General features: G+C 46.2%; 1 protein-coding gene across 1 annotated transcript in view; it reads left to right on the top strand.

Moving 5' to 3' along the window:
- Nucleotides 1–11,240: 11,240 nt before the first annotated feature.
- Ghrhr (growth hormone releasing hormone receptor) overlaps nucleotides 11,241–21,453 on the top strand; it is a 13,138-nt gene continuing 2,925 nt past the window's right edge. Inside the window, exons 1-11 of the mRNA XM_028758399.1 lie at nucleotides 11,241–11,399; nucleotides 14,081–14,183; nucleotides 14,297–14,404; nucleotides 14,945–15,042; nucleotides 16,045–16,142; nucleotides 16,981–17,113; nucleotides 18,488–18,641; nucleotides 18,934–18,994; nucleotides 19,441–19,510; nucleotides 20,054–20,145; nucleotides 20,655–20,784. Coding sequence (XP_028614232.1) covers nucleotides 11,343–11,399; nucleotides 14,081–14,183; nucleotides 14,297–14,404; nucleotides 14,945–15,042; nucleotides 16,045–16,142; nucleotides 16,981–17,113; nucleotides 18,488–18,641; nucleotides 18,934–18,994; nucleotides 19,441–19,510; nucleotides 20,054–20,145; nucleotides 20,655–20,784 — 1,104 coding nt within the window. The 5' untranslated portion in view covers nucleotides 11,241–11,342. The remainder of the gene's footprint in view (nucleotides 11,400–14,080; nucleotides 14,184–14,296; nucleotides 14,405–14,944; nucleotides 15,043–16,044; nucleotides 16,143–16,980; nucleotides 17,114–18,487; nucleotides 18,642–18,933; nucleotides 18,995–19,440; nucleotides 19,511–20,053; nucleotides 20,146–20,654; nucleotides 20,785–21,453) is intronic.

The raw sequence follows: 21,453 nt of genomic DNA, 5'->3' as shown, positions 1-21,453 counted from the left end.
ATTCCTCTCTTGAAGGACATCTGGGTTTTTTCCAACTTCTGGCTATATAGGCATCTTTTTCTTTAGGTTAGGGAAAGTTTCTTCTATTATTTTGTTGAAAAGATTTTCTGGGCCTTGGAGCTGGGAATCTTTTGCTTCTTCTATACCTATTATTCTTAGGTTTGGTCTTTTCACGGTGTCCCACATTTCTTAGATGTTTTGTGTCAGAAACTTTTTAGATTTAAGATTTTCTTTGACGGATGTATCAGTTTCTTCTATTGTATCTTCTGTGCCTGAGAGTCTCTCTTCCATCTCTTGCGTTCTGTTGGCGATGCTTGCATCTGTAGTTTTTCTTCTTTTACCTAGGTTTTCCATCTCTAGGATTTCCTCAGTTTGTATTTTCTTTATTGCTTCTATTTCCATTTTCAGGTCTTGAACAGTTTTATTCATATCCTTCACTTGATTGAATTTTCCTGTGTTTCTTTAAGAAATTTATTCATTTCATCTTTAAAGTCCTCTATCACAGTTATAAAATTGGATTTAAGATCATTTGCTTGTCCTTCAGCTGTGTTAGGATATCCAACGCTTGCTGTAGTAAGATAGCTGGGTTCTGGTGATGCCATATTGCCCAGGCTCTTGTTGATGATGTTTTCATGCTAGCTTTTAGCCATCTGGCTGTCCCTGGTGTTGGCAGGCCAGGAAGTCCCTGATGGTAGCAGGCTTCTGGGAATGCAAATAGAGCTGGCTGTCCTTGTTGACAGCAGGCCTGTAGAGATGCAGGGCTGGGAAATGGAGCTTCAGTCTGTGATGCTCTTTAGGTTAGGTTATTAAATGCTGTAAGGTATATGTTGAAGTTTATTTTTTTCTTTCATATGTGGATAGACAGTTGTCCCAATGGTATTTGTTAAAGGGATGATCCTCACTGAATTGCCTCTGCACCTAAATTTGTGTGGTTCTATTTCATTTTATTTCATTCATCTATGGGGCTGCCTTTTTGCCAATACCACACCATCATGTTTACTGCAGGTTTCTGGTAAGTTAGTGGGCAACAGGATCTGAGTATGTGTTACAGCCCATGGTCTCATATCTTGACTGCTTCTCACCAGCTTGTGGCATTATTTTGAGGGATATGGAGCTTTTAGGGTATGGAGCCTGGACAGCAGGAGGAGGCTTTTGAAGATTATACCTTCTTCTGGTGCTAGCCTGTGTTCTTTCTTTCATGTCCTGCAAGATGTCACATGTCTGTCACCACAGAGCCATGCTGCTATGCTTTCCTCACTGTGGTGGGCTGGAATCCCCATGAAAACACAAACCTTCCCTGAGATGTTTCTGTCAGCTATATTGTCACGGTGATTGAACCAGTGACCACTACAGTGGAGTTCTTTAACTTCCCTCTCAGAATTGTGTTACCTAGTTCACTTCCATTGACTGTCTGTAAAATTACAGGAATTAGCTTATTTATGTCTGTAAAAGCAACCACCTGATGCTATGCTCATTCCACATACTGAATCAGAGGGAACTGGCATTTTGTCTTTTAATTTTATTACTGTTTTCAAGTTGCATGCATTTATAGAATATATTTTGGTACTATCCATCAATTATCCCTTCTGCCAACTCTCCATAGTGTCCCCACACCATTTCCCTCCTAGCTTCATATTCTCTTTTTCTAAAGCTATTTTTTTTCAAAAAGATTTATTTATTTATTTTATGTATTTGAGTACACTGTTATTCTTGCCAGACACACTAGAAGAGGGCATCGGATCCCATTACAGATGGTTGTGAGCCACCATGTGGTTGCTGGGAATTAAACTGAGGACCTCTGGAAAATCAGTCAGTGCTCTTAACTGCTGAGCCATCTCTCCAGCCCCTTCATGTCCTCTTTTAATTCAGTCTTATTTTATTATCTTATTAAAAAAACCACCTGAGTCCAACTAGTCTATCTCTATGCACATGGGTATAGGGCTATTCACTGGGTTATAAGCAACCTATTCCTGGGTTATAAGCAACACTAAGCAGAGTGACTGTCCCTCCCTCTGTAACCATCAATTGCCATGCCAATAGATCCTCTGATAGGGCAGGGCCTTGGGGGCCTGCTACCATTCATGCTGAAATTTTCATTGGCTTGCTACTATGTAAGCAACAATAGCTACTGTGAGTTAATGTATACAAAATCCATACCAAGACAGAAGTCAGTACTTCCTAGCTCCCCTTCCCATCTACCAGCTCTTACATTCTTTCTGCTCCTTCTTCCATGATGTTCCCTGAGCCTTAGAGGGTGGGAAGTTGATACAGATGACCTCTCCACAGCTGGGCACGCAGTATTATCTATACACAGAATTTCAAGTAGCTATGATTCAATCCATTAACTTCTACCCACTGCAAAAGGAGCTCCTCTGACAGAAGTTAAGCAGCACAAATGTATGGGCATAAATATTAATTTTTAGAGAGCAATTTGATAATGTGACCATTAGGAGAACAAAACAATGGTAGAGATCTCTGAGTAATGGGCAAATATTTGATCAGGTTTATAGTACTAAACAGGAAATCCTTACAGTGGGGCAGGCTTCACAGCCAATCACAAAGTAGTTGGTTACCACCCAGAACGCAGTGGCACAATTGCACCAGTGGGTCCATTTTGTTAACAGGTCAGTGTTAGGTAAGAACATTGATGACTTTTCTTTCCCAGAGGCTGCACAGCATTGTCTGTCACTATACACGCTTGCAGCAGGAAGAAGGGGTCCTGATCAGTTCCAGGCTAATTTCTCTTTGTCCAGCTTTCAAAGTGAGTGATGTCTTCAGCAATAGGGTGTTACCACCTCTTTGTGGTGGGAAACCAAGAGTAATGTCAGTACCTGGTGTTTTGGCTGCCTCTGGGACCTCCCTGACCAGTAACCCATAAGGAGGCATCCCATACGTAACACTGAGATTTTTCAGTTAATAATCCTTATGTTCTGACATCAACATTGTTCATCCATGAAGATACTTCTGTTCAAAGTCCTTTAAAAACATATATTGTCAAACACACACACACACACACACACACACACACACACACAGAGTCATTTTTAAAAATTACAGCATTTTCAATAATAAAGTTTAAAATAAATAAATTGAAATATATTGTATATATTTTTAATTAGTGTATAAATACTTTTCTATACTGTTTCTTCATAAATCCTCAGTTTTGGCTGTACATCAACTCTCTCCTCACCCAACCTCCCTATCCCTACTTAGACCTTTAACCTCAAGTCCATTCCTGTTTCCTTTCATGCCACCTATGTTCTAGTATCTACTCTGGCCTAAATCTTCCGTGGGTTGGAAGATCATAAGCTTCCATATAGCTTTTTCCTGCAAGCATCTCATTTCCCGATCTATCCCACTCTAGACTTAAACATTTCTGCACCCAGTATCCCTGTCCCTCTTTCTTTTTCCCTTATTAGTGATTACCTATTGGAAGTCCACACCCAGTGCTTCATTTCCTAGCATCCTGGCTTCCACACGCACTCCAGGTTCTGTTCAAGACAAAATTATTGAAGATATGATTCATTATGAGAGGAAAGATGCCACATTTGTTTTTCTTTGCCTGAGTGGCACCGTATTAGTTATTCTAGCTCCATCCATTTCCCTGTGTCTTCAGTATTTATCTATTGTTTTGATAAGACACCATCACCAAGACAACTTATAGAAGAGTTTATTGGGGGGCTTACAGCTTCAGAGGGTTAGAGTCCATAACTGTTGTGGCATCAGGCAAGTGTAGGCCTAGAGCAGTAGCTGAGAGCTTACATCCTGATCTACAAGAAGGATGCAGAAAGGGCTAGCTGGGAATGGCATGGGATTTTGAAATCTTAAAGACCATGCCCAGTGACGTACCTCCTCCAAAACGGCCACTCTTCCTAATCCTTTCCAGGCTGTTCCACCAACTTGGAACCAAGAACCAAATATATGAGCCCATAGGACCGTTATTATAAAAGCCATTACATTCTGCAAAGTTCATAATTTCACTTTTCTTTACAACAGAGGAACATCCTATTGTGTATGCGTGCCACATTTTCCTTATCCATTCATGAATTGATAGACATCTTGAGGCTATTGGGAATCAAGACAGAGTGAACATGGGTGTCTAGTATCTCTGTAGGAAGATACAAAATCCATTGAGTATACGATATGCCAATAGTGATATGGCTGGGTCACGTGGCAGTTCTATATCTAGTTTTTAGAGAAACTTCCAGATTGATTTCCAGTAATGGTCTGTAAGGGTTCCTCTTTCTCCCCATCCATGCCCAGCATGTTGCTGTCTTTTCTGACCCTGGACTCCTATAATAATACTTAATCCACCAGCTACTTCTAGGAGCCTTTCTGTAGGTGCCTTGGATTTTCTACAAATTATGATGCCTACTAAAAGAAATCCAGAATCAAACACAACACAAGGATTGCTCTATTCTCCCATTGACAGCTATAGTTCCCAACCTTCCTTTTGATACTGAGCCGGAGTAGAGAGAGATGCTTTGCTCTTCGATCCCCATCTTAGGGGAAAGCATTAACCGTCTGTCATTTATCACAGCAGCAGCAGTGCTTAAATTCTATTATTTATTTTTATTATTTTTAATAAAAAATAATATTTTTATTTTATAATATAATATTAAATAATATAACATTATAATTTTAAAATACAATATTTTATTTATTTTTATTTTTAATATTAATATTTTAATTCTATTATTTATTTCTATTATTTTTTATTATTTCTATTATTATTTATCTATTTATGCATTCATTTATCGAGAGAATCACATGCACAAGTACTGTATTCACATCATTTCTCCTCTTCCGTGGCCCCACCCCAAGATTAATAGCTACAAATCAATGGAATAATTCTTCTTCTTTAGGGATCTAAACCCTGAAAGATGATCCAATCCCAAGCAGCCCTAATCACATATACATATGAGCAACACTAAAATTTAACAAGTTCTATTACAAATGTATATGTATAATATAGGTAATAATAATTAAAGAGTAGAAGGCCCTGACTTTGAGAAGGAGTTGGGGGCACACAGGAGACGTGTGAGGGAGAAGTTCAGTACAGCACTGGGGATGACACAGGAGAGCTGCATTCTGGAGGCCTCTACACAGCTTGTTGGTAGCTCATCTCCTGGAATGTCCCGTCTTCATCAATTGTAACTGCCTACATATCTTTGAGAAGCATAAGGTGTTAAACACATTTCCTGGTAGGTAAGCAGATAGGGAGATGGGCCATGACTGGGTAATAAAAGTAGTAAGCTTCAAAGATGGCTGGCTTCTTCTTCACCATCCTGACCTAAAACAAAGCCTGGCAGCTTAAAACAAAGGCCTTGTGGGCCTTTCTTCCTACCTGTAGGTCCCCTGATGGTGGAGCAGCTCACCAAATTCAAGGCTGGATCAGGGCACACTTTTGCAATAGATTTAGGTCAATCAGCTATACTGTCTTTCTTCAAATGTCTAAATTAGGAGAGGAAAGCCTTTTACACTTTAAAAACTCCAAGACTTCAAGGAGACACTGGGTTTTGACTCCAGAGTGCTCCCTCTGCTTTGTGGAGGGCCTTTTCCCCATCTGCCTGCTGTGTACGTGCCTCCTTACTCCTAATGAAAGCCTTTTTTCAATAGCTGATTTTGTCTGTTCCTGTTTGCTGTGTTTGCACTTTTCCCAGCTGTAATCTGGCATGCTTGAGAGTTATCCTGCCCTTTAATTCTCTAACCAGTAGAGAAAACAAGCCTGATCAAGACCCTTAGATAGAAAGATTTTTGGGAAGGGCCTTGTGGGTCTTGTAAGTTTCAGGATTTTCCTGAGTCTTAGAGTTTGTTAGGTTCCTGAGTCGTGGCTTGTGTGTGCCAATCTATTGGAGACCGTTTCCCCTCATATTTCCTCAGGTTATGCAGCCGTTGTCTCAAGGAGGAATGGGATTATTACATATATTACCGGGTTTTTCTATTTGCATATCATTCAGACTTATCTCATGCACCCCCATGTTCCATAGCTACTCCAGTTAGTCTGTGAGACGTTCTTTGATTCCTTGTTTGAGTCCTTTTCAATGGAAGTAGTTCAGATGCTGAATGTTTCCTGATTATCAGTTTCCTGTACTGGGCTGGTACGGAGGCTTCCATCTGCATGCTAAATCATGGGTTTTCTCTTCCCCTACATTAAAGACTGAGCCTGCGGGCTATCTTCTATCACTTCTATCACATCCTTTTCTTTTTCTTTCTTTCTTTTTTTTGTTGCTAATTCTTTGTCTTTGGATCCCAGAGAGTGTTCTTTAACACAGCTTTAACTTATACTTCAGTTCTCTTCCATCCTCGAAGCTGTAAGGAACAGCAAGACAACAGCTCCATCTCATCCTCCCTGTTTTCTGTTTCTGCTGCCAAATCAGAAGCTGATGTGCTAGTGTCTTAAGTCACTGTTCTATTGTTTGATGAGAAAACATTTAATTTGGGGAGTGCTTACAGTTCCAGAGGCTTAGTACATTATCATCACAGTTGGGAGCATTGGTGGCAGACAGAGAAGATGGGTGCTAGAGAAATAGCCGAGAGATCCATCCTGATCCACAGGCAGAGAGGCTGAGACTGAGCTGAGCCTAGCAAGGGCTTTTGAAACCTCAATGCCCATCCTCAGTGACACACTACCTCTTAATCCTTCTCAAATAGTGGCACTCCCTAATGACTAAGCAGTCAAGTATAAGAGTCTATGGGGCCCATTCTTATTCAAACCACCACAGTTCTAGAAGGCATCTTTTTCCTATTGTAACTCTTGCTGGGTAGCTTCTTTTTGTGTTGACAGCTAAGCCTCAGATGTGTGTCTTTTTGCTTACAATGAAGGGCTTGAAACTGACTGCACAGCCTGCTTGCATGTGTGTATCATATATGGAACTTCCAGAACATACACAATGTTCTCTAGCCCAGCAGTCATTTAGGAGACAGTACTTTATTTGTGTGGTGGACTCCATTCATCAAGAAGGCATGCTAGCTACCCTACTTAGAGGAACATGGTCACCATGGAATTCCCTCAAGGATCCTCCACTCTTGGATGGCTTGGCCTTGTTAGCACATCTTATCACACTCACTGTACACTGTGAGGAGCTGAGCCCATATTGAAACTGCTTCCTTAGACACTCTATCTTCACATGGGTCAGCATTAGTTACCTGCCTCAGGCCCTTTGCAGGAGTCATGTAATTACTCCTAACTCATCTTTGGTCGTGGTTTGGTTACCAGCTGTACGGTGTGACTCCTTGGAGAGATACGATCTCTCTCTCTGGGACTCTGCTCCTCATTCTCCAGCTTCCAGTTCCTTCCCTCAGCAGGACCACAGCCTGGGAGCTGGGCTCTTCCTCTTTGAATTGTGTCCTGAATACATCTGTGTGCAAAGGGCTTGGTGCGTTTATGATTTTAGTTTATGAGGGGTTTGTTATTGTTGTTTTGTTGTTGTTTTGATTGACACGGGTCTGGGGTCTGTCTGTGTAACTCAGGCTTGCCTGGGCTTTCTACACAGTCCAGGCACTCCCCACATTACAATCCCACCTGTGCCTTTCAAGTGCTGGGTACATGCAGCTACGTTTTGCCTTGTTTGTTTTCAACATCTGAAAAGCAATGCTTTGTCCCTATTTCTGGATTTCTTGTTATTAAGGTAGAAGGGCAAACCAACCTCTGCTATTCTGTGTTGACTGGAAGCAGTTTCTCAAAGCACACTTTTGATGTATTTCCATGTTGAAACAAGTACATTTCACTTTTATTTTTGTATACATTATTTTGTATACATTTTGACATCAAAGTCAGAACCAAGAGCTTCATGTTTGTTAAACAGGCACTTTACTACTGATATACCATCAACCACCAAGCTCAAGTTCATGTTTAAGTGTTTCCTTATTGATTGGTTGGTTGATTGATTGATTTTGATCTTGTATGTGTGTGCACGTGTATGCTGTGGTTCATGTGAGGAGGTCAGAGGACAATCTTTGGAAGTTGGATTTTCCCTCTACCATATGGGTCTCTGGGGTCAGACTTGTCAGGCTTGATGACAAGTGTCTGGACCAGCAGAGTCACCTCACCACCCCACAGTTCAATCCTTCACTCATTCTATGGGTAGATTACATGTTAACCTCTTAGTAGGACAAAAATAGGAAGAAATAGAACGTCTTGTTCTTAAGACATGTTCTTCATAGACTCAGGAGGTTGTACCGAATTATTTCTAAAAGCTGCTCAGAAGCATTTCCATCCATTTACCACATAAAGATACCTGTTTCCTCACATCATCACAACAGTGTATTATTGAACACAAACGTTCTGAGCTGGGGTTGGACAGATGGCTTGGTGGTAAAGAGCACATGTATACTCTTCTTATGGAAAACCTGGGTTTGGTTCCCAGCACCCACATTGGGAGGTTCGTAAACCACCTAAAACTCTAGGGGACCCAATACCTGCATGGCCACTGGACCTCTTATTCTTTCTTTAATACACAAATTAAAAATAAAATAAAGCTTGAAAATATGGTTAGTACAATGTAAAGAAGGGGGCAGCTTTGTATTTTAATTTTCTTGACTACTATTAATGTTAGGCATATGCCGTATATGCTTTTCTTTTCTTGATTATATGTGTGTATACATCCTTAGTTCACTTTTCTACTGCCTTTCTCATTATTGATGGTGTGTGAACATTTTGGAAGCTCTGCATTTGCACGCCAGCATATTTCAGCCTGGAGCTTGTGCTTCATTTGCACCCACGGTGTCCTTTCTTGAACACAAATTTATTTTAATGCTCACATGGTCAATCTTATGGATATGTCCTTTATACTTTTAGTTTATCATGTAAGAATGTCTTCTATTCTAAAACCACGTAATGAATTTTTGTTTTTGCAAAGTTCTTATTATTCTGCCATCTTATTGTTAGGGGTCTAAATATTTAAAAACTTTTCTTTTATGATTGTGAGCTAGAGATCTGATCTTTTTTTGAGACAGAGGACCAGTTGTGCCAGCTTTGTTGATGGTCCATTCTTAGAAGTGCTTGTTTTTATCCACTAAGAGCGAGGCTCTAGAAGGCTCCACATGCCTTTCCTTGTCTGTCTATATCTATGTGAAAGGTTAGAGTGTTAACCCCATGTGCTGGATAGTTTTATGACATAAGCTAAAGTCATCTGAGTGGAGAGAGCCTCACTTTTGAAAATGTCTCCCTATAAGATCTGGAAAGTCTGTAGGGCATTTTCTTCATTAGTGATTGGTGTTGGTGGCCTCAGCCCATTGTGGGTGGTGCTACTCTTGGGCTGGTGGTCCTGGGTCCTATAAGAAGGCACTCTGAGCAAGCTGTGGGGAGCAATCTAGTAACTAGCACATCTCCATGGCTTCTGCATCAACTTCTGCTTCCAGGTTTCTGCTCTGTTTGAATTTCGGGCCCTGACTTCTCTCAGTGATGGACTATTATCTTGAAGTATATGCCAAGCAAACTCATTCCTCCATAAGTCGTTTTGATGATGGTTTCTCATCATAGACTAGTAACCGTAACCAGAACAGGCCACTTTACAGGTCCAGGACTAGAAGCTCAGCAAGCAAGCATTGGAGGCGACTCACGCCGTGAGTGATGTAGGGTGTTCTAAGGACGTGCATGGGGAAGCAGAAACGGGTCGGTTAGTTCAGTTTTGTCTCGTGGACCTTTCAGACTGGGTGGATCTTTGCATGGTTGCAGGAGCTCCCTACTGCACACCAGCAGCACCTGGCTGCCCTCCTCTCCATCCTTAGCCCCTGCCTTTGGGAGTAAAACACAGTGCCAGACATTGTTAAATGTCTCCAAGGGGAGCAAGGTTTCGTTGTTAAGTGCCACTCATTTAAATGATATGAACTGCTATGAATTCTTGGTATCGATTATTAATATCACGAATGCTGGTGGGGAAGATGCTAATCGTGAAGCAGGATCAATCATGTACTTCTCTGGGTGTGGCAGCCTCTGTCCTTTTTTAGTTACAGCTTCTCTGTAGCCATTGATTACTCCTTGCCTGTGTCTCCCCAGCCTGCCAGAGAGGAGCCCTGCGTGCTGTGTGCCACCCACGCCGGGCAACATGTGCAGAAAATGTTTTCAGCGTTTTGTTGACAACGATTAAGGGTGGAAAAATAAAGCCCCGCTGATGTCAAATGATTCCCAGATGTAGATGTGGTGGTGGGAAGCTTTCCACATTCATGACACAGATTCACTAGAAACACATCTGGCACCCCAAGCACGGAGCCAGACAGCTCTGTAAATGGATATGGCCGTTCAGCGGTCAAGACCCCTTAGTTCCCGCGTCATTCAGGGTTGTCGAAGGTGACATTCACTTTCAAGTTCCAAATGCTGAGCAAGATCTAGTCTTATTTAGTTCATTGTCACTAGCCTGGCCAATTGAGAGCTTGTTTTTTAAAGTAGAAATAATGAAAGTGACTTTCTTTCCTTCAATAATGGAACATGGACACCCTGTCCATCTTGAGTGGCCCAGCTCCAGGGATCCGTCTGAAAGCCCTCCAATTACCCTCTGGACAGAGGGATTATTGAGAAATTCTGCCTAGACCCATGTGAATTTGGGGACCTTGATGCTGTAGATATCACTTTGCCCTCTAAGCGACCTCATCAGGTAAACAATGTGGCACATTCTTGGGCAGCATAAACTGCATTTAGTGACTGACTGTTTTGTGGTGCCAGGGATTTGAACCTGAAGCCACACACATGTTGACCAAGTGTTTAACCACTGAGCAACACTCCCAGCCCCGCATGATCATTTTTTATAAGGCTCATTCAAATCTTCCAAGCTCCCCTGTCACTTGCCCCTCTTCTTTTTGGTCCCCTCTGGTCACCCTCCAGCCCTGTGAAAGAGGCTTAGAGCATAAACAAACCTGGGGCTCCTTAAAAACCTGGGGCAGCCCTAGGCACCTTATTTTCTGAGGTCCCGTCATTCAGGTGCAGGTATAGGAGGCCTCTCTGAGTAAGGCCATTAGGGAACTCAGCTCCGAAAACAAAGAGAAAATAACGTAAGTAGAAGTTTCCTGTGGCTGTCACCTCTTTGTGCCCTGTCTGTGTTCTCTGGGTTCTTGCTGTCAAGTTAGGCCCACTCAGACATAAAGGTGGGGTATCAGAGCTCAGCCACCCCCTGCTGAGGACACGGAGTCCCATTTAGGGCTGACAGTAACACAATGTCCCACCATCCTGTTCAATATTCAGCTGGGTGTCCCTTCTGTTGGCCCTGCCTACACGAGCGGTTACCTACACGAGCGGTTACTGGGAAGGCAAGGTAGCAGAGACGCAGCTAGGTGGTGTCAGTAGAGACAGCCTGGGAGGGAAGGACCACCACGGCTCACTGGGGCTGACTGCAGGCACCACTGCCATGGACGGCCTGTTGTGGGCTACCCGTGTCCTCTGCTTGCTCAACCTGTGGGGAGTTGTAAGTAGCTAGCTCAGACCTCCTTCTCTGTTCTCTTGGGTGGTGGCAGTCTGTGGCCAGGGATCTCCGGAGTCTAGTGACTCCTTTCTTCTCTCCCCCCAACCCCCCGCCCCGACTAATCTTAGATCCTGCCTGGAACTGAGCTGCTTCCTTGTTCTCTCACCTAGGTCCCACCTGCGTCCTCTGGGAGCCCCAGAGACACCTGTCCTAAAATTCTGTCCTGAAATGGCTGAGGCCAGATAGGGCCTCCCTGTCACACCTGAGCCTGCCCTTTCTCTAAGCCATATACCCCAGGCTACCACCTGTTCCTTCCTTCTCAAAAACAACCAATGCTGTCCTCCTCCTGGGTCATCTCCAGCATGGCTGTTTCCTTGAAGGGAGTGTGGCAAGGGACCATGTGGGACGCGAAGAGGTTGTGAATACCAGCTCTTCCAGCTGTGACATTTGGAGACTCTTCCTTTCACATAGCCAGGGTTGGAGAAACTTCAAAAACCAGCTACTGCTCCCTGGCCTGTGCACAAGGGTGTGGGGGAAGCCAGGAAAGAAGGCTTCCCTGAATGTGCTGCAACCTTCCCAGCAGACTTTCTGGGTGGCTCTTAGTAGCATCAAGGGCCAAGAGGGAAAGAGTCACAAGGTGCTAGGATGCTCAGATGAGAACTGAAGCTACCTTCTACTGCCTTGCCAGAGGGGACCACCCATCCCAGCACCTCATTGACCTTCACTCAAGAGGCTGGCATCTGCAGACCATGAAGTGAACTCTGTGAACTTGAGCTTTCATTTGCCTCTATGTAAAAAAAGAGAAACTTGGGCTAGATGTGGTGGCTCATACCTGTAGTCTCAGCATTTGTAGACATTAGAGGGTTATGGTGAATTTGATGTTAGTCTGGGCTATGCAGAGAATTATAGGCCAGCAGATCTAGGGCTACCAGGCCTCAGGCAGGGGGTAGGGATAAGTGACCTGACCTGTCCAGGGCTGGCATGTGTCATGCAGCTGACATGTGAGTGTCATGCAGCTGGCATGTGAGTGTCATGCAGCTGGCATGTGAGTGTCATGCAGGTAAATTCTATGAGCTCCCTTTATGGCACAAAGGCTTCCCATCCTCCTCTGTGAACACAGCACCTTGAAAGCTCCATTTCATGGAGGGAACCCCAGACAACAGGAGTAATTCAGTAGCCAGTGTAGATACCAGATTCAGGATTAGAGTTGATCACTGTCTCCCAGACCTTGAGGTGAGAAGCTGGTCAGGTCAGGGAAAGGTCCCAAGTGAGTGTGTGTGTGTGTGTGTGTGTGTGTGTGATGTATATGTGCATGGATCTTGCAAGGACATTTGGGTAAATCTTGAGAGATGCTAGGAATTCTAGCTCTCTAAAGAAAAGGTCAGATGCCAAATCTTAGATATATCCCAGATCTCTGCCTAGCCTGAAACGCTTGGTGTCCACACAGCCCCTGAATCACTAGTCAGAAACACAAAGATGTCCAGAAAAACTTAGAGACCATTTCTTGTGGCTCCCAGGTTCTAGGTGGTATCCAACCTTTAATCTTTATGATCACCAAGCCGTGCACGAAGGCAGCTTCCTTTCTTCCCACCTAATGATAAACTCGGTTGCCCTGATGCAGGGCCCTTACCATCCACCATACCTCTGTGCATCCTCGTATGTCCACTTTCCCTGATTTCATTGTCTGTATGTGTGTCTGAACACTCATCCACTCCGTCCGTACAGTCAGCCCAGTCCCCCACTCTGAGCCTGTCCTTCCTGTTCATTGTGCCTTTGCCTTCGTCAGGGGCTCTTGTCTTCTTATTCTCCCACCTGCCTGTATTCTTTCCCACTTACTAGTCTATACATTTGCTCATGTGACTTGTCTGAGACACAACAGAAGTTCAACATGCTTTCCAGTTGGCTAAACCCAGGTGGTCTTTCTGGAGTCTCCTGCCCTGGCCTGAGGGATTTCTTCATCTTCAGTAAGCACCGTAGCTTCTTTCAACCCTTTCCATCATGTCCTCTCTGATTTGGTCCCTGTGCCCTCTTATGATAGCTCTGGTCCCACTCAGATAATCAAGGACATCTTCCTGCCTGAAGATTGTTGACCACATCTGCTAAGTCCCTTGGCTGTGTCGGGTGACACATCTGCCCGCTTTGGGGATTGGGACATGGACATCTTTGGGGACCGTTGTTCTGCCTACCAGGGCTGTTTATGCAGAAACACTTCCAGGGCTCAGAAGTGTATAGAGTAGGGAGTGGTGGGGAAGGAGGAAAGGCCTCATCAAGGACTGTACTGTCACAGCTATGGGAGCTCTAGATGGCTTTCTTTAATGTGTCTCTGAATTCACTGCCACGAGATGGAAAGGTGTATCTGTCCCTCCCTTCTTCCCCATTCTCTCTGCCCTTCCTTCCTTTCCTTTCGTCCCTCTCTTCTCCCCCTCTTTCTTCTGCTCTCCCTCCTTCCTCTTTCACCACTTCCCCCTCCCTCCTTTCTGAACATTCCCCCTCTATTCCCCTATCCTCCTTCTTTATGCCCCAGTGCTCATAAAACATGCCTTGATATCTGTGGGGCAGATGGGTCTTTCTTAGAATTAGGGCATGGAAATGTACCAGGCTTGGTCTCTGTCTTCAGGTGACTCCAGCTAGAGAGCACAAGGTCTCCAAGTGGGCTTGGCTCATTCTGTCACTATTTCCCATAGGCACTGGGTCACCTCCACCTAGAATGTGACTTCATTACTCAGCTGAGAGACGATGAGCTTGCATGTCTTCAGGCGTCCGAGGGGACCATCAACACCTCCCTGGGTATGAAGGGGTGGGGATGTCCCTGATCCTGACATCTCCTCCAGCTTTGCCCTTCAGAATGACATATCAGTTCCCCTCATAAGTCACCCCATGTCTCCTCTTTCTCCACCTAGGATGCCCTGGGACCTGGGATGGGCTGCTGTGCTGGCCCCCGACAGGCTCTGGCCAGTGGGTGTCCCTCCCTTGCCCTGAATTCTTCTCTCACTTTGGCTCAGACACAGGTGAGTGGCCTAGCTATGACAGGGGAGCAAGTGGCCCCTTCTGGTTTACACATCACTGATTCGGTGACGGACTGTCCTAGATTTCAGCCTCACTTTTCTATCTTCCTGAAAAATTTAGTTATCTTGAGTAATGACTGATAGTGGCAGCCTCTCAGTTCAGGATTGATGATAGCATTGGGGCAAGGGCGGTGGTACCACATTGAGGAGGGTGGGGAACACCTCCTCCTCTTCTTCGCCTGCTGGCCTTCCTGTCTCTTATGGGGAAGGGGGTGTCATACTTCCTGTCCATAGGGTATAGAGGTCCATCACTCCACTCTGTGCCCCTCAAATCAATATTGTTCAATAGAACTTTCATGGAGAAAAAAAACAGACTACACTGGTCCAGAACCCAAGCCATGGGAGAAGAAGACTCTTCTCTTCCTGTGGTTAAGAACTCCTGGCTTGTGTATACCCCACAGGGGCACTTGAGAGCCAGGATCCTTCCACCTTCTCCTGGAAAAGGGAGGAATTCTATAAGCAGAGACTCTTGTTTGTCTCTAGGGGTTGTGAAGAGGGACTGCACTATCACTGGCTGGTCTGATCCCTTCCCACCATACCCCGTGGCCTGCCCTGTGCCCTTGGAACTACTAACCGAGGAGGTAAGTGGTAGCTTACTATCTCAATGGATGGCTGGCATCCCCACGGTAACCATCATGTGGGCATAGTAATTACAGGAGCTGTCCAGCAGATGGCAGGAAAGTGCCTCCTGAAACTGGTCCATTTACTTGGACCACTGGGTGGTTTACTTTGACACTTGGGTGACTTTGCTTAGATGGACAAAGGGAAGCAGAGGCACACCGAAAGCCATAGTCATCTCCTCTTCACCAGCCTTTTCTCTTCTCAGTTTCTGGTGTGGGTGTGTGTATGGAGTGGGGAGATATTTAGTTATTTCAGAGGGAATGAGAATCGCTGCTGTGCTCGACAGGAAGGCTTGCTTTCTCTGGTCCTCAGTATACTGTATACTTCTCTGGTACAGCATACTGGGCTATGGCATGGGCAAGCGGGAGAAACTCAAGGGTGTAGTAATTACAGAGACTCCTATCTCTGGGCAGCATACCCCACACTGCGTACAGATCAGGATCTTCTCTAGGCCTATTCACACTCACAATCCCATTCCTCCCTGCCCTCAGCCCTAAGAGCAAAATCACTGGTGTACTTACCTTTCAGATGAAGAGACAGGCCAGAGAAGCACAGGAATTGCTTGAGATGGCCAGCAGAACCAGAGTTGAAGTACCTGCTCACACACTTAGCTCCAACTGATTCAAACACTTGGGTACCAAAGAGCCTTTTCCTGCCTGCCTCTGGCTGTTCCTGGTGTCCAGGATGCTACCTTTATATAGAATGACAGTGTTCTCAAGCTGGTAGCTATCTGGTGTCAATAAACAGGCCCAAATTCCTCTTGTGCATTTGTTACTCTCCAGGGGTAGGCAGCTTCTGTTGGCTCTTCCTACCCCCCAGTGCAAGTGTAAATCCTTAGCACCTCCACCTGCAGGGTCAGTGACTTATATGACGCTTTTTGTGGTATCAGTGACTGGGATGTTGGTGGTGTTGCAGACCCCTGCTTGATTGCCAAACCGTTCTTCTGTTTCTATTGTCCCCAGAAATTTTACTTCTCCACAGTGAAGATCATCTATACCACGGGACACAGCATCTCCATCATAGCCCTCTGTGTGGCTATTGTCATCCTGGTTGCTCTCAGGTTTGTTATCCTTGTCATTTGCTCAAGAACATCACTGGCTTCCTACTGTCTGGGGACAATGTCTGGTTCTTTGCCTGCATAGCCTAGAGGGGCTCAGATCCAGGCGAGATGACCTATGCTGACTTCTTGCCTTTGTCCCCACGGGTGTGCCCTCTCTTCACACACCAGGCTTCCGTTCTCTGGTCACACCTTTGTTCATATGGATCTCGTCCTGTTTGCTTCCAGTGCCTCCTTTTTCTTGGTGGTGTGTTCATCCCTGCCAACACTGGAAGCCCAGTTCTCATCAGGTTCTAAGAATCCTCCTTGACCCCTGCATGACCCTTTTTTGATGGTTGCAACTTTCTGACCATTATAGTACCTTTTGGTTTGGTTTTCAGTATCGGGGATTGAACCCAGGGTCCCCTGCATGGCCTCTACCACCAAACCCACCCTCAGCTCTTCCTGCTGGGTGCAATGACTTTTCAACCTTCAAAGGTTGAGTTCTCCTTGGGACTCTGTCTCAGAGGGTAGTTCTCTGATCATCAGGGGCTGCCTTAGTCTCCTACTGGGCCGTGGTTGCCTCTGTACCCACAGTTACAGAGCTGTCTGAAGGTGGGACTATAGAACCCCTTGCTCCTGGACCTGAACTTAGGCCAGGAAAATGCTGGCCAGCTGACCTTCAAGGGTCACATTGACATATTCTACCATTTCATTGGGTTTCATTTTATCTGATGTGGCTTTGGCTACTCTTCATTGGCTCACCTTCTGCCTAGCTTCCTGGCCATGCCAGGCCTGTTACAGGCCCTGGGAAGGTCTTTTGCAGTTAGGCATCTATGTTCATTTCTCCCACCCCTTCCAGGAGGCTCCACTGCCCCAGGAACTACATCCACACGCAGCTGTTTGTCACCTTCATCCTCAAGGCCAGTGCTGTGTTCCTGAAGGATGCTGCTGTCTTCCAGGGGGATAGCACGGACCACTGCAGCATGTCCACTGTAAAGGCTGTGGCTGGAGGGGGTTGGGGCAGGGGAAAGAGGGCAGGGGACAGGACTGAATGTGCCTGACCTGTTGCTACACAGGCTGACCCTGTATTCATGGTCAGTGTCAAGGGAAGGAAGCCTAGGGCTCTTCCCACACACACATAGATCACAGTGTCAACATGAGCAGCCCCTTCTGCTAGGGGCACCCCATAGCCATACTTTCTCTTTCCTCAATGTCCCCATTTCAAGTTGGTCACAGCAGCTCCTGTGCTAGCCATGTTATTGCAAGGACCTGGGTGTAGCTTGGCCCCTCCTTCCAGAAGCACCCAGGGGACAGGAAGCACCCAGACTTGAAGACTGCTGACTAGGGAAAGCTGACAACTGAGAGAACGATAGGGCTTCAGGGAGGAGGTGGCCTTGGAGCTGCATGGACACAACAGCAGTGAGATGGGGAGGAAGCTTTCAGTGAAAGGAGAATCTTGGACAGAGCCACCACTCTGGAAGTTGGAAGCTGGAAGCCGGAAGTCGGAAGCCAGAAGTCTCAAAAGTGGAGGGGTGGAGAAAGGAGAGGAGAGGATCAGATTGAAAACTGAAAGGGTCAGAGTTCAAGGTCTTTGAAAGTGTTCTGGAAATGCGTAGACAAGTGAGTGCCCAGAACCAACAAGTGGCCTGATTTAATTAATGAATTAATCACTGACTGCACTCACTTAGGCCGGGCAGCACACCAAGTACTTTACATGTATTATCTCTTTTGATCTTAAAATGCCTTGAAGGCCTCACTTTAATCCCATTTTGTTAGCAAGGGGCAGGTGGCCAGGTCACCCAGCCACACAGTTGGGGGATAAATAGAGCCTGTGTAGCTGGGCTCAGAGGTCATACCTTAGTCAACATAGGCAGGTGAGGGAGGAGCAAACCAGATGATTGTATGCATGATGAGCACATCCTGTATCCACTGATGAAAGCTGTGCATGGGTAAGCCGTCCATGGTTATCACTTTAAAGGAGAACTTCAGCTTAGGAAGGATGTATGATGACAGAGGAAATAGAATAGTGTGTGTGTGTGTGTGTGTGTGTGTGTGTGTGTGTGTCCCGAAACACGGCCATGAGAGGTCCTGGAGTTCTTCCTTTCACAGACAGAACTCTTAGCCTGAGATGGTTTGCACAGCTGACAGAGGAGACAATGAACCTAACCTGTGTGCCTGTGCTCTGACCATCACAATTATACTGTTGAACTCCTTCAATGGCGTCCCAAGGACTGGAGTGGTCCAGTCCAATGTAGAGGGGACCTGAGGGTTTGATGTTTCACTGGGACGAAAGAGACCCAATGAGGACTGAAGTGGTGGGGGGTGTGGGGGGTCCAAGCTCTGAAGCATCAGGTCCCTGCTCTCAGATCCTGTGCAAGCTCTCTGTGGCCATCTCCCATTTTGCCACCATGACCAACTTCAGCTGGCTGTTGGCAGAAGCTGTCTACCTGAGCTGTCTGTTGGCCTCCACATCCCCCAGGTCCAAACCAGCTTTCTGGTGGCTGGTTCTCGCTGGCTGGGGTAAGCATCAAGGGCTCATTGAACACCACAGGGGAGGTGAAGGTTGGGGAGGCCCTGGGAGCTCATAAAGAGGTCTTTCTCATCGTGAGTGACTCTGAGACTCAGGGAGGGGGAAGGTGCCGGCCACAGTACTGTGCTGAACATCGGGAAGTAGACAAGATCCCCTCCAGCCATTCCCTAGCCCCACCCCATTATAGTCTGCATGTGGCTAACAGATTGGTGGGAGGTGGCAGCTGCACTCAAGGCAAAGGGTGCAGGGCCCAAACACACCTCCGTGTTATTTTACCCACAGGGCTCCCTGTGCTATGCACTGGTACATGGGTGGGCTGCAAACTGGCTTTTGAGGACACAGAGTGAGTAGAGCAACTTCTTCATCCCCATGCTTTCAGCAAGGCGTGTAGTAGACCATCTAAGGAGGAGGAGGAGGGGATCGCTAGGTTAGAGTGTGGCTGGTGGGTGGGCTTCTGGTAGCACTGGGGTGGGGTATGATGGGGTGGGGTGGGGTGGACAGATGCTCAGGAGAGGCTGTCAGAGCTATGAATCTCAACGGAGCAGCTCTGAGCAAGTTTTCTAAGGGCAAGAAATGTCTGGACAAGGATGAGAAGGACCAGCCAGCCTTCACTGGGACTCTCTTTTGGAGAGGCTGGGACAGAAGATCAGGCCAGATGGAGACAGAGTGAGACTGAAGACTTGAGCATTAGACAGAGAAGGCCCCAGGAGCCACAGCATGTGTGTTGAGGAGGTGCATTATCAGGGTAGAAAAGAGGACACTTTCAAGACCAGGCTCTCTTCTTCCTAGGTGCTGGGACCTAGACGACAGCTCCCCCTACTGGTGGATCATCAAAGGGCCCATAGTCCTGTCTGTTGGGGTCAGTCTCTGAGGCCAGTGTTCTTTGCTTTATTAACCTAGTCTCCAGGTTTCTTTATGTGGCCCTGCTGGGGTGGCAACATGATTACCCCAAGGGAAACCAGCGCCCAGTTTTCTCTGGCACTAGTTGCTTATATCAGCACCTAGACCTGATTTCTAGTTCCCGTGTGTCTGGCTTGCAGAGCATCTTGTTGGGGTGGTAAGTGGTGGTGGATGGCACTTACAGGTGAGCACTCAGCTGCTCCTACTCCCGGTGTGGCATGGCTCCTGTGGGTGTGTGATCTCCCCCCAGCAGAGAAACTGCACAGTGACGGACAGCTGCTTTGTACCTGAGAGACCCTGAGAGGTGGCTGGAGACAGGTGGCCAGACCTTTATTGGCCAGGGCTGGAGACAGAGTGGGGTGGGGAAGCCCTCATTCCTTCTCTGCCCTGCACCTCACATGTTTGGGATTCCTAGTCACCAAAGGGGATGGGATCGATCCTAGGCCAGCCACCTAGTGCTACCTCTGACCTTTGCACGCACTTTCCTGTGCCTCATTTCCAGGTGAACTTTGGGCTGTTTCTCAATATAATTTGTATCCTGCTGAGGAAGCTGGAGCCTGTACAAGGTGGCCTACACACACGAGCTCAGTACTGGTACCATTCATGTGTGTGTGTATGCACGTGTGGAAGTGCCGTGTATGTGTGTGTGTGTGTGTGTGTGTGGTGCATATCTGGGGAACCCGCATGGAAGGCACTTGGAGGGAATGACATTTGTTTTTGTCTTGTCTGGCAGCTATTTATTACCCTGGGCCTGTCCTCTTTCCATGTCCCTAGAGAGAAAACAGATCTGGGTCCCACCTCCCATGAGATTACGGTACAGGAAAGTGGCACACAAAACTACTAGCTACCATGGCAAATGGCTGACACAGGCTGCATCAATTTCTATGGGGCCTGGAGAAGGAGATTATGTCTAAATGGGAAAAAAGGTTAATTGGAGAAGGGTTCCTGGAAGAATTAGGCTTCGGAGTAGCCGGGATAACTGCAGGGCTACAGCAGTGTGATGGCCGTTAGACTAAAGAAGCCCAGAGATTTGTGTGGAGGACAGAGTCTCCAGGATGGATGATGGTGGGCAGCCTCAGAGTCTAGAATTTGTCTTTCCCAAGGCGGCTTTCCAAGTCAACACTTCTTCTTATACCGCTGTTTGGAATTCATTACATCATCTTCAACTTCCTGCCTGACAGTACTGGCCTTGGCATCCGTCTACCCCTGGAGCTGGGACTGGGGTCCTTTCAGGTGAGAGTCCCCCTAAGACACTCCTTCCTTCCAAGGACTATGGCAGCAGGCCTCGACTAACTTCATGTTAGGGCGAGGTTTATTTATCCATCTGTCCAATTAGTCATCCATCTGTCCATCTTCACCCTGTATGTCTCTTTTCATCCAACGACTGATACATTCATCTGCACAGTCCCCAGGTATTCATCCACCCAACGTACCCATCCATCTACTTATTCTTCCATCCACCATTCATTGTCTATTAAACAATTCAGTTACCTTTCTTCCTTCCAACTACCCCTAACTACTCATCCATCCATCTACTCATCCATTCACCATTTATTATCTATCCATCAGTTCTTTTCTTCCTCCCTCTCATTAACTCATGTGCTATTTGCTATCAATCAATCAATCCACTCACCCTCCTATCTATCACATCCCCCTTTCACCTTATTCTTCCATCCTCTTCCTTCCTCCTTCATGCATCATTCTATTCACCTTTACCTACCCATCCACCTATCTATCCATCTGTCAATCCATCCATCCACTCATCCATCCACCCATCTATCTGTCCATCTATCCATTCATTTGTCCTTTCTTCTATTTCTCCTTCCTTCAGTACACTTGCCCATCCATCCATCCATCTACCCATCCACCCATCCATCTATCCATCCACCCATCCACCCATCC

Source organism: Grammomys surdaster, unplaced genomic scaffold (genome assembly GCF_004785775.1).
Source record: "Grammomys surdaster isolate TR1022 unplaced genomic scaffold, NIH_TR_1.0 126197, whole genome shotgun sequence".
NCBI lineage: Eukaryota > Metazoa > Chordata > Mammalia > Rodentia > Muridae > Grammomys > Grammomys surdaster.
This window is presented reverse-complemented; position numbering and strand designations above follow the sequence as displayed.